Source organism: Prionailurus bengalensis, chromosome D2, assembly GCF_016509475.1.
Source record: "Prionailurus bengalensis isolate Pbe53 chromosome D2, Fcat_Pben_1.1_paternal_pri, whole genome shotgun sequence".
In the NCBI taxonomy this organism is placed as follows: Eukaryota; Metazoa; Chordata; class Mammalia; order Carnivora; family Felidae; genus Prionailurus; species Prionailurus bengalensis.
Window position 1 is genome coordinate 81,426,404 of NC_057351.1, and position 13,232 is coordinate 81,439,635.

Here is a 13,232-nt window from a genome sequence, read left to right on the forward strand (position 1 = left end):
GTACGTAAAGGAGACACACCTGACAAACATGACCTCAGCCAGACGATCAAGGTCAATAGCAACAGTCATAAGGCCCGTCGATAGCACTTGCTATGGTGTAACAAGAATAGTACTTGACTTCTGGAGTCTCCTCCCCAACCTATGTAAGCCCAGCTCAATCGTGAGAAAAAGATCAGACAAACCCCAAGTGAGGAATGTTCTACAAAATCCCTGACCAGTACTTCTCAAAGCTATCAATATCGTCAAAAACGTAAAGTCTAAGAGACTGTCAGAACCAAGTGGAAAGATGTGAGTAAACGTAATGTGGTCTCACAGTAAAAGGACATTAGGTAAACAACTAAGACAATGTGAATAGGGTACAGACTTCAGTTAGTAATAATGTACCAATATTGGTTCTTTAATTGTGACAGATGCACTGTAACATGAGATAATAGTGGGGGAAAGATCGGGTGACATATGTGGGACCTCCGCACTCCCTTGGTGATTTTTCTGTAAATCCAAGATTGTTCTCACATGAAACACTTACTTTAGAAAGTCTAGCAAGAACAAGACTTTGAGAGAGGGAGAAATCAACTTTTCTTCTTACCTGCCCCAAATCTCCAATGGGCAGATTGCTGTAAATACATGTAGTCTGGGGAGACACACATTTCCTTTTGCCCATTTACGGATGGTGCCCATCACCTGTTCTCAGTAGGTGGCTATTGCCCTCAAGGGGGCAAAACTTGGTCCTTGGGGTAGGGGTTGAAAATTCGTAGATATTACAACAATTTGCTCCTTCTAAAGCTTACCTCTAGCTAACAGATCTTGTTTCTTAGCATTTCATTTCTCCCAAAAGAGAAATATAATTTAAGGTAAGTTAAACTCAATTAAGATTAATTCAAATTAATTTTTCTCTTTAGTCAGGCAATAACAAAACAGTTATAAAATACTGGTGTATACCACTCAAAAACACATACCTGACCCTTACAAGGAAGCGTGCAAGAAATAGGGGAGTCCAGAGCACGTTAAATCAATACAAGAGGAAAATTTCACACAAGGTCTCTACACAGTTATTATGTTACAATCACATAACAGCACTGTATTCAGTTGTTTTTCACATGATTTTACATACTTGGTTGTAGGCATTCTTGTGATAGGTTTAAAAAAACCTCTCACTTTTTAAAGACAAATGGAATTAAAAAAAAAATCTGTACTTTATGGGCCGCCTGGGTGGCTCAGTCGGTTAAGCATCTGACTCTTGATTTCGGCTCAGGTCATGATCTCATGGCTTGTGAGTTCGAGCCCCATGTCGGGCTCTGTGCTGATAGTGCAGAGCCTGCTTGGGATTCTCTCTCTTTGTCCCTCCCCCAACGTGCGTGTGCACGCATGTGCACACACACACTCTCTTTCTCTCTCTCTCTCTCTCAAAATATATAAGTAAACTTTAAAAAAAAAATCTGAACTTTAAACTTTGGTCGAATGAATCATCATCACCAACATGACTGTTTCCTGAACAATTAGGAAGGAACCACCATCTCATTGGTTAGGTTCTGACTTCTGAGAAATTCCAGAGTAAACGCATAGGTGAGGGCATCTTCAGTCGTCGCATGATGTAAGACCATTAAACACAACATTAAGTCTCTCTCGGGGAGATATGCTCTTTAGTCTAAACTGTGATTTAAACATCATCAGCCTTCCTCTGGGCACCTGGGTGGCTCAGTTGGTTGAGCGTCTGACATTGGCTCAGGTCATGATCTCGTGGTTTGTGAGTTCGAGCCCCATATTGGGTTCTCTACCGCCAGCACAAAGCCTGCTTCAGATCCTCTGTTACCCTCTCTCTCTGCCACTCTCCCGCTCACGCTCTTTCTTTCTATCTCAATCTCTCAAAAATAAACATTATAAACAAACAAGTCATTAAATAAAAATAAATCATTAGCCTTTCTAGACATTTTCTTTTCTTCTAAATGTCCTCCAGCCCCAGAAACTTTCCTTTTAGTGAAAGAGTTCAGGTTAGAAAACTAAAAAGGCCATACATCATGAATTGTTACAGATGTGTCATACCAATATAAATGTGAATCACAGGGAAAGTGGGGTGTGGGGTATATGGGGCTGTCTGTACTATCTTTGCAATGCTTCAGTAAATCTAAAATGACTCTAAAGTCACTTATTTTAAAAAGCACGTATCTCTTATTAGGTACTTATTTAAATTTATTATAACTGGTCACTCATCTGTGAGTTTCTTAAGGGCGGACAGAGGCTCACCCATCCTTTACCACAGGAAGTTGACCTAGGACCTGGAACACAGCAGACACTCACATGTGCTTGGATGAATGCGGAAAAACTGAAAACAGAACTCGTCAGACTCCTTTCCTCCTCATACCAAGCAGCTATCTATATACCCCACCTGTCACTCAAACATGGAGAGTCTTACCTAAGAACCATAAAGCAAAAAGAAATTTGTAACTCTGTTTAAACAATGCAAAGCACTCCATCCCCTGATATTACCTAAGTTTGTCATTTTCTTTTAAGATTTATTTATTTTTGAGAGAGAGGGAGAGACAGAAAGAGCACGAGCGGGGGTGGGGAAGAGAGAGAAGGTAACACAGAATCGGAAGCAGGCTCCAGGCTCTGAGCTGTCAGCACAGAGCCTGGCGTGGGGCTCAAACGCACGAACTGTGAGATCGTGACCTGAGCCGAAGTCAGACGCCTAACCAACTGCGCCACCCAGGCGCCCCATAAATTTGTTATTTTAAAAAAATATTTTCAAACATCCCAGGTCTGTGATGATGCTAGAGGTCTGAGGTGGGGAAGGCGGCGGCGGGGTGGGGGTGGGGGATCGTAGTAACTGTAGGGATACCTGATTCAACAAGCCAATTTTAAAACAAATGACACCAGGGCCTTGCTAAGAGGCCACAGGAAATAAACGAGCTGGCAGTGAGCCACGTGGAAATGTCATCCCAGAGCCCCTCCTTGACTGAGAGGTGTGCTCTCAAAGGTGGTGGTGGGGACATAGGTGAACCAAGCACAATACCCCGGTTTGCTTCGTCCTTGTTCTGTGTCAGCTGCATAAGAGTGCATAAAAATGCCCCGGAGGGTTGGGAACAGCACTCACATCTCGAGAAAGTCAGAGCTTCCTTGGTGGCAAGACAGCCGGGGAGAACACCTGCCCTCCAAGCCATGCTTTCGGACTCTGGATTTATGAGCCAGTCCCGATACGAAGCACAAGAGGAAAAAAGGCTAAAGATATTCCTGGGCGGGGGGGGGGGGGGGGGGGTGGGGGGCAGCAGGGCGCTAAGGAAAGAACACAAGACTTCAGAATCTGACCGACTGGGCTTGGTCGCCAGACGGGCTACTTCCTGTTCCAAGTGCTTCCGCACCCTGGTCTGCAAGCTTACACAACACCCACCCTGCTGGGCCGCCGGAGCACCCGGTGGGAAATATCTATAGTATGGACATCTAGCTCAGGGGTTGCAAGCTACAGCCTGTGGGCCAAATCCAGCCTACTGCCTGTGAGCTAAGAATGGTTTTACGTTTCTAAATGATTTTTTCTTTTTTAAAAAAAGGAGACTATTTCCTGACACGTAAAAATTCTATTAAATCCACATTTCAATGTCCACAGATAAGTTTTATTAGAACTGGCCATGCCCGATTGTTTAGGCATTGTCTAGGGCTGCTTTGAAGCTTCAAGGGCAGAGCTGAGCAGCTGAGACAGACGGCGTGGGACCCACACAGCTGAGTTACTGACCGTCTAGGTCTTCCCAGACAAGGTTTACTAGCCTTTGGTCTAGCTCCATCCGAAGTCAAGGGAAGGTTCTTAGTAACTGTCCTTATCCTTCCTAGTCTTTCCCCCAGTGCAGTGGCTCTTAAGGGGCAGGTGTTCACCACCTCCCCCCCACCCCGCCCCTTCAGGGGACATTTGGAGTCGACATGAATGGAGGGGAAGGCACTACCGGCATCTAGTGGGTAAAGGCCAGGGACGCGAACACCCTATGGCACGCAGGACGGCCCCCTGCCTGTACACACACAACAAAGAGCGACCCAGCCCCACTGGCGACAGTGCCGACGTCGAGAAGCCCTTCCGGAAAGCCCAGAATGAGTTACGAGAAAGGAAAGAGGCAGACACTCAGCGTGCCGAGCGTGCTGGGTCAGGCAGCAGGGGACACGTTCACATCTCGCTTGTAGATAAGGTAACAGAGGCTCAGCCAGGGCTAGTCACTGGTCCATCATGATACGGCAACACAGGAGCTGGAATCCATTGTCCCTCCTCTGCTTGCTCTCTGTCTCTCTCCCTCTCAAAAATACATAAAGATCAAAGAGAGAGAGAGAGAGAGAAGGTATAATTCAAGCTGGGGTTTCAGGTGTCAGGGACACAGCATATACCAAGGATGGCACATTTAGGCAGCAGGCTGCCCCTCCCGGATGACCTCGATGGCTGGGAGGTAGAGTGGGGCCTTTGGCATCGGGACAGCCCTGCCTATAAAGCATCTTGGGCATCATCAAGAAACCTGGATTTGGAGTCAGAGATCATGGGGAGCTTCTGAAGGGGCTGGGAAGCAGGAAAGTGACAGGCTAGCTCTGTGTCTTAGACAAATCACTCTGCTTTCATTGTGTATGTCTGTAGCAGTAAAGGACTAATAAGCCATGGTGGGGAAGGGGCATGTGTTAGACATACTGGGCCAGGGGACTCGACAGATGTCTCCAACCTCATGATCTGAGGGGGGCGGGGGGAAGGGGATGACAATGTTATCCTCTAGGGGCTATTAAATAAAATAGAGAAGATTGACAGGGGCTGTGTCCACTTTGGGGCACAGCGCAGTTAAAATAATTGGGAACTTCCAACTGGAGGCTCCTGGAATCCACTGGATGTCAGGCCCACATCTCAGAAATGAAGGCAAGGGGAGTGATGTGGGTTTTAAGTCCATATATGTTAGAGAATACGTACTGGGGTCATCATGTGAAATGTTTTCGGCGGGGCACTTCCCACACAGCAGGAGTTGAGGGGCGGTGGCTAACGTCACTAGAGTCATTCCTGTGAACAGCCCCCCACGCCGCTCTAGGCGGACAGTGAGGCCACAGAAGTGAACGGCACAGCCAGCGGGAGCCCTCAGTCAGAAGAAAGTCAGCGGAAACCAACCGTTAAAGGACAAAGCCAAAAAGAGGAATGAAAAGCAAGAATTAAAGATATATGGGGAGAAACAAGAGAGAACAGGGTCTTGGGAGCCAAAGGAAAGTGAGAATTTCAAAGGAGGGTGAATCACTGTCAAGATAAGTAAGACACAGAGTGAAAGGAAGGGCTGGCTTTGGAAGTTGGGAGGCTACCTATGACCTTGGCAAGAACCGTGGTTGTGAGGAAGTGCTGGGAGGGGGGGCTGCTACTGGGGTGGGGGGTGGGAATGCGGGGGGTGGGGTGAACACCCTGCCCCCACCCCACGTGAGGAGAAGTCTCCCCAGAAGGGCTGACACAGATGGTTATTTGAAGGAGAAGCAAGGCTCCTTTCAATGTATGGAGCGGAATCTACTTCTGCCGTTTTAATTAGTTGCCATTTGATATTTGATATTTGAGACCCACAATATGCAAAGGGAAGCTTCGGTTGCACGTTCTAATCTGCTTGCCTTTCTATTTTCCATTCCACACACTATTTCCATACATTCGTTCTCATGTGAGCAGGCTGGTGGTTGGACATTTCCTGGAGCATTCAAAGGCTGGGCTCAACGCAGGTCATCTCCCGATCTGTCACATCTTGACATGCCTTCCCCGGGCTTCGTTTCTTTCAAGACATGAAATTGGAGATGGGTCCCTAAAACACTTTGTACTTGTAGTATCACCTTCCATTGGTGTAGCGGGTTTTAGTTCCCCATGTGATTTTACAGCCATTGTTTCATCACGCTCATTCCTGTAACAGCCCTGAGACGGAGGGAAAGCAGACAGGCTTATCCTCATGTTATAGACCAAAATAACAGCGAGCAGACAAATAAAATGCCAGAAGCTCTCCAACGCAGGCAAGGTCACGTTCTTTCCCAGCCTCGTCTCTGTCAAGTAAATTATCAGTGGCAATGATGGCTTGGTGCTTCATTTGAAAAGGACCTAATAATATCCCATCCAGATATATTTCAATCACAGTGGGGAGAAGGAGGTGTGGAATGTGACAGTACTTCTGCCTAAATCAGCTCAGTCGGGTTGACCAGCACTCCAGAGCTTTCCAACAGTGCAAGGGTTCTAATCTTGTGTGCTCATGAGAATCCCCTAGGAGCACTTTATAAAAAGGAAGATGCCTGGGCCTTCCCCAAACTAAGCACACTCTCAGGAAAGACACTGGCTGAACAGAAAGATACGGGAGAGCAAAGAATAAAAGAGCAGGGCAGAAAAGCAAGAATCTAAACCCACAACTCCATATTCTCAGGTACGGCAGGCAGAGTTGTGTGGCAAAAATATTCATGAATGTAAGTTTTGCATACCTGAGGATATACTCTGTTAATGTGAAATGAAATGAGAATGAAAATGTCTAACATGAAGATGTGGGCAGTCATATCTGATAACAAGGAAAGACACACACATACAGACCATTAGTCAGAATCCCTATTCTCCCAACAGGTACACGCATCTCCCTCGTGGAGAATTATGGCACGCATGTACAAGCGTGTCGTAGGCGCCCTTTTTCATGCAGGCCCTTAGTGGTTAACTACCACAAATGGGCACACATCGTAATGACAGAGCCATAAGGCTGATTTCACGAGTCCCATGGCATTATGACAAAATGCGGTTCCCCAAATCTCTTAAGTCCCTATTGCCTTAAATAATGTTGGTAAGGCGGAGTCCTTTGAGTGTCCTACGCATGTGTCTACCACCTGCATGGTTCTAATCTGGAGGTACAATTGCAAAGGAGCTGAGACAGTCATCAAATAATAATGGTTTTCTCCGTTTTCTCTAAAGATGGTGCGGGTGCCCCATAGTCATCGGGTTGTAAGCTTGGCCAGAAGCAGAAGACACGCCGCCGTGCCTCGGGATGTCCGCCAGATGGCTGGCTGGCAGGAAGGATGAAGCTGGAGGTCAGAAACCAGACCCCACCTGAACTGGTCCATTCCAGTGGCGTGCCAAGAACACTCATCAGGTTTGGCTCTGATACGCACCCCAGGTAGGGTTGCCAGACAAAGGGCAGGGCACCAGCTAAATGTGTATCTCAATAAACAACAATACCCCAAATACTGCATGGGACAGATTGAAAAAAAAATTCTCTGTTTATCTGAAGTCCAAGTTTACGGGGATATTCTCTACTTTTATTTGCTACATTTGGCAACCCCCACCCCTCAATCAGGGAAAGCTTCCATAACGGCTTCTACCCCCCAAGAAACTTCAGATGGTTCCATATTTTTGTATTATTAATTAGCACCTATAAATATTTTAAAGGCATACTTTCTGGTATAGTATGCTTCTCTTTTCTGCATCTATCATAACATCTCTAATTTTTCAGATTAATGACACAATGAAATATTCTTTAACGTCTTAAGTTTTTCTTCCAGGAAACACCATCAATACCACCGCAAGTGACTTATCCGTTGCCTGTTAAATTTGCAACAGTTTCCATGAAACAGAAAAATCCAAAAGAGTAGATTTGGCATCTGGATCCTTTAACCAAACCTCCTACCTTTCCGATTGCTCACTTTCAACCAAAAGCTTCTTTAGAAAATAAATTAGTGATGTAAATCATATTATCATTACTCACATTAAGGGGGCCCAATGCAGCCCTTTCAGAAAGCCACAGAGGATTTTCACAATCTCAACTGTTCTTAAAAAAAAATCTGTTTTCTATTATGAAAAATAATCTAAAAATAGTTCCACATAACACAAGGACAAAGCCATCTGTGTGATCTCTCCAAAGAGCTCATATTTCTATAGATTTTTATCACTCTCCAACTGTTCCAACAAGTTCTGAAATTTAAGAAAGTCGCGGAGATTTGGCACCTAAAACTCATTGAAATATCAAACTTAATCACGAATGGTTCAATTTTGTATTATTCTTTTACATCATAGAAGGCTCAAATCAAATATGTATCAAAGTCAACAAAGCACAAAACTGCATTTAAACTCATTACAAACTTTTTTAAAAAGTCACATTAACATGTTTCTACCAATAATCGATAACATCAAAATGTTGATGAAATAGACACGAATATAGAAAAATACCCAGCCCTCGAGTAACACACACACAGAAACTGTATACCTGGACACGTTATCGCCTGTGTGTGTTTGAAAAGTAACTTTTAGCAGACGTAAATGACGCTGGGCCACTGATCAAGACTGTCCCTCTACAAAATTTCACTCTGTAAGGATAAAGTCAACATTAAAACAAAGGCAAAGCTTGGACCAAAGAAAATGAGTGCAGTTGACGTGATTTTCAAACTTCAGCCATCACACAGTCAAGAAAATGAGAAGAGACAAGACAACTGACCTTAGAGTGGATGCTCTCCGTGGGGTCCCAGAGGGCTCCGTTCAAGACAGAGACCTGAACGATTTCGTAAGCTCCTCCCCGGCCCCTTCTTCCGGCCTGCTGGATGGAAGGTGCTGATTTGCTTCCTGGGTTCACCCCTGCGTCAGAAAGAAAACAGCCCCATTCTTCATTCTTGTCAGGAAGAGTTTGGCATCAGAAACTCATGACATAAACAACTCCACGAAAATATCCAGAAGTTGAAGGAGACCAAAGAAACAGCATTCTCTATTAAGTCACGGTCCGTGTTGCAGGTGATGAATTCTCTGTCAATCTGACCAAACGACGTTGTGACTCAAACGAAAGCTCATTTTCCCCTCCAAGTCCTATGGCATGTGCTGGGTGATAATCAAAGTCAAAGTATATATAATTCTGTCCTTCCACAAGCAACCAAAACACAGCAAGTAGTGACTTTTTAAATGATGAATGAATGCTTTGCTTAAGACCAGCTCTCCATTAAACATCTCAAGGCTTTAGCTGTATTAAGACTAAAGCCATTTACTTAAGTCCCAGTGAATCAGCTCAACCCAATGCCGAGTCTCCTCTCTGTATTTACGGAGGCTAATTTTATATGCCTCAGTGAGTGATTCTATAGACAAAATTAATTTGCCAGTTCAGACTGACGAGACTGGTTTATGTAAAAAAAAAATTAAGTCATTCAATAAACTATTATATGATCTTGTTTCTTGGGGTCCTGTCGAACCAGTTAATGTCCCGACACAGGTTCAATTTAGCGCCATATCCATAAACAATCCTAATGGAAAGTATAACATTTTTTCTCTTCTGGAGTGTGTATCACTTTCTTAACAAGTACGGTAATTTCTCTGGGCTCGCTCTCCGATGAGGTCACATTCCTGCTATGTGGTGCAACCACAGTATATCCCTCACGGTAAAGGATGGGAGCAGATTCCCTCACATGTTATTCCCATTTCTTCAACCAGGACTCATAATTTTCAGACCTGAGTCATAATAGCACTGTTTTAAGTTACTAAGGAGTTCACATTTATTGGGCACAAATGGTATTGAAATTTTAATCCTAGACATTTTACAGTTCCCCAAATACTTTTAAATCCACACCATTTTATCATTCTCAGTGTGGAAGCCTGCAGTTATATTCAGGTTACAAAAGGATTACTACTTGAGTATTAACTGTCTGACACAGCCGATCGGGAAAATTCTCAAGCTGCTCACAAGGCATTTAAAACTCCCACTGGTTGAGGGACCACGGGAACAGGGATGAGCCAAAAGTTGGGGAGATGGCCAGCGGCAGAGGAAGTGAGTGGGCCTCGTGGCCACAAGTGGTGTGTGGAGGGGAGAGGACCATGAGCCACGTGAACAAGGAGAGGAAATCATGTGGTGCTCAGGGCTGAGATGAGCTGAGTTTTTGGGGATGAACCCGCCTTCAAGTGATGAGGGTTCTGGCCATGCACCCAGAGGGGCCCACTCCAGGTGGTGACATCTGTGGACACTGGTGGAGGGCTGGATGGAAGTGGAAAGAATTGCTACCCAAAGGGAAGATTCCAGAATCCCTTCTCCTGACTGCAGAGGGGAGAGCCATTGGCAGCATAGAGATCGTGCATAAATGACCCTCGTCCACCAGCTTGATTTCATGCCTTTCGATGTACTCCCTGGTAGTGTCACATCACTACAAGTAGGGGCTTGGGGATGAGACATACCCAAGCACCTGTACTGACCCTTCCATGTTATCAGCTGTGGGTCTCTGGTCCAGTTGTTTGCCCACTTGTTGGCTCGTTCACTCACTCGCTCATTCAACAAGTATTTAATCCCTGCCTACCTTCTGATGGGCACTCTGATGTCTCCCATTCAAAAAGCCCATTGTTTCTGATTTGGCCCAATATGCCCTAATGTCACCTAGAGTCAGTCCCTCTGCCTATCCTGGCGGGACCTTCATTTCATAAATGTAGCTTCACCCCAGAAGACTCAGTTCTCTATCCCGTGCATCTAAGAGAGGGACATGAATACGTGTTCTTGTATTGAAAGCAAGGTGAACAGACAAGACCATTTCAGAGAGCAGGCAGGTCAAAGAAGGCACAGGGCTACAGGGGCTCTGTGTAATCCCTGTGCCACTCCTGCAAATCTGCAATGGTTTCCAAATAGAAGGGAATAAGAAAACACGAGGTGATGGTAGAGCGGTGGGGAGGCCTACTCTTGACGGATAGGCCAGGAAAGATCGTTATTTGTTGGATGCATATAAGCCCAGCCGTGAAGATGAGAATATTCCAGGCCCACACAGAGCCATGGGAAGAACAAGTCCACAGAGGCACAGCAAGTTCTCTCCCTTTCCATAAAATGAGGCAGAGCGTGGCGAGGCTAGAAGGAGAAAATACACGTGAAGCATAGAGAACGTCATCCACTGGTGACATCGACATCACTCTCTAAGCCTTGCCAGGACCCAGGTCTCTTGCTCTGGACCCTCAGTGGGATTCCTGAGTTGGAATTTACTTGAAAGTGTGTGTTAATCTAGTTATACAGCTCCTGCTGAACCAGGCTACAGAGTGCAATTAGCTGAATTTATCTTAAGAGAGAGGTGTATTAATTTGAATTGGACTAAGAAAGCTTTGAAATACCAGCAATTATGGAATAATAATGGGAAATCTGTCTGAACTTTCCCCTAAACTGATGAAAGTCATGCCACATGCCAAGAGTCACTGTGGCCGTTACATTAATCTTTTGAAAACTCAGGCAAAACTGTTAAGAAAGTGATTGCAAGCATCGAAACATTTTCTCTACAAAAGCAAAACAATTTGATTAGAAGCTACTCCAGGCAGTTAAATTTCCAACCCAAGTGAGTGGTTCACTTGAGTAGTCAGTCACAAATCTGCTTGTCGAAGGGCTCGTTAAATCCAAAACAGGAGTTCTGCCTCACCCGACACCCACCACCCAGCCACAGTGGGGAAGACCGGATGCTTTCCAGGGTATTCCAGCCACACTGCACAAAGACCTGGAAGAGATCTTCGCCCAGCCCCAGACACTTGGATGGCAGTCTTTGTGTGTGATAGAACGCACTTGAGAAGCCATACGTCTGGGAAGGAAGGAGACGGCGCCACACAGCCCAGGTCTCCTGGGTGAATCATTCGCGAAAGTTGGCCAGCAGGGGAGCAGGAGGGGACCAAGTCCACACCCTTGATTTGGGGGAAGCTGGGGAACCTTGTGGGGCCTCCTAGTTGGTAGTCACGCTGAAGCTGCACAAACCAAACACGGGAACATTCTCAGTCCTCTGCACCTCTTTCCTCTGAGACCCTTGGTAGCAGAGAAAGAGTTATCTACTCTCCTGAAGGCAAAATGTTCCAACCACCAAACATTTCCCTTTTCACCTACATATTCCATCATCTTAATCCAAAAGAAGTCCTTTTTGGCTGAACCGTTTTCGTCTACGAGGCTCTATTTCTAAATATTCCGAGGAGAATTTAGAGGCAGGCTCTGCCGGCACTAGGAGAATGTTGTGCAACCTTTTTAAGAAATTGAGTAACGGCACTGTTTGCTGTGCACGGTATTTATTGTCTATGCACATGGATAATGAAGCCCTCCCTCCACTTTTTAATTGGTTGCACAATATCCCCCCAGCAGTATCTGTAGGCAGAAGACCGTTTCTTATGAGCTTTGCTTATGTATTTATACACTGCTCTTTCTTTTAGACGATGCAAATAAAAATTTTATTTGTGCTGCATGGATAGACAGAATAAATTATACACAGCTGTGAGATATCAGAATGTATTTTATGGAGTGATCTTGTTGACAAACCATAAAAGCAGGTCCTGAACGATGCGTACATTCGAGTCCTAGAAACCCAGGGGAAAAAAATAGGACCTTATAAAATAGACAGTTTGCATACATTTTGTTTTTCCTAATATTTAGGCATCAACAAAACTCGGTTGCCTAGATAAAAAAAAGGAATAGCTTACAGTGAGGAGGGACTTCTGGCTTTTTGTCTGTTGGGTGACCAGACACACTGCTGGCCAGGTTGATAAAATGGCCAGTTTTCCTCGGTCTCGTGGTGGAAAAAAGGATATTAGATAGTTTGGTTCCTCACACAATTATCTTCTGCAATAACACGTGTGTTTGCTTTGCTTGTGTCCTCGTCTGAGGTTTTCATCTTCAGACAGGTCAAGAGGGGCCGGAGAAGACCCGATTCGGCCGGCAAGAAAGAATCTTCACAGGGATGGGTTCTAAGGTCTTGGAAAAAAAACCAGTAATGAAGACCACCTCCCCCTACCCCCCGCCTGCAAAGTGACTTTGGATCCCTCCCCACCATGTGAGTCACCCAGAGCCTGGCTGCCTGTGGCCCAGCCTCCTTTGCCTGCTTTGCTAAGGCAACAACTTTCCGATGGCCAACCAAGGGCTTCAGCTCCGCAGAGGTGGAGACAGAGGCGGAGCTGTGAGACAGAGAACAACAGCCATCTTGGAGCAGCAAAATCCGGCCCTGCGCTTGAGTTCTCACACCTCTGCTCTCCAGGCCTGCCCCTGAAGTCCTGTCTTCCCTCTGCAGGATGGGAAGCACATTCTCTCCCTTCTGGATTCTCACAGGGTTGAGGAAGCTCAATGCAGTCAAAGAGCTTTCAAAAAAGCTTATTGCATGAAGTCAGTTTAGGATGTCCAAATCCACGTTTCTAGACTCCCAGATGGTGTCTGACCAAACCACACTGACAGCAGGAAAATGACCATGGGCTATCGATCGTTAGAAAACGCTGGTTTTAGGGACTGGTGGGGATCTGCTCAGGCCGCCCCTGGGCCGCTGGGGAAGCAAACTCA

General features: G+C 45.5%; 1 protein-coding gene across 3 annotated transcripts in view; it reads right to left on the minus strand.

Annotated features, from left to right (window-relative positions):
- ADAM12 (ADAM metallopeptidase domain 12) overlaps nt 1-13,232 on the minus strand; it is a 350,864-nt gene that overhangs the window by 295,077 nt on the left and 42,555 nt on the right. For all 3 annotated transcript variants that reach the window (XR_006299872.1, XM_043597829.1, XM_043597828.1), the window contains exon 2: nt 8,427-8,563. Coding sequence is in view for 2 of the 3 variants with exons in the window: in XM_043597829.1 (XP_043453764.1) it covers nt 8,427-8,563 (137 nt within the window). In the remaining variant the exon portion in view is untranslated. The remainder of the gene's footprint in view (nt 1-8,426; nt 8,564-13,232) is intronic.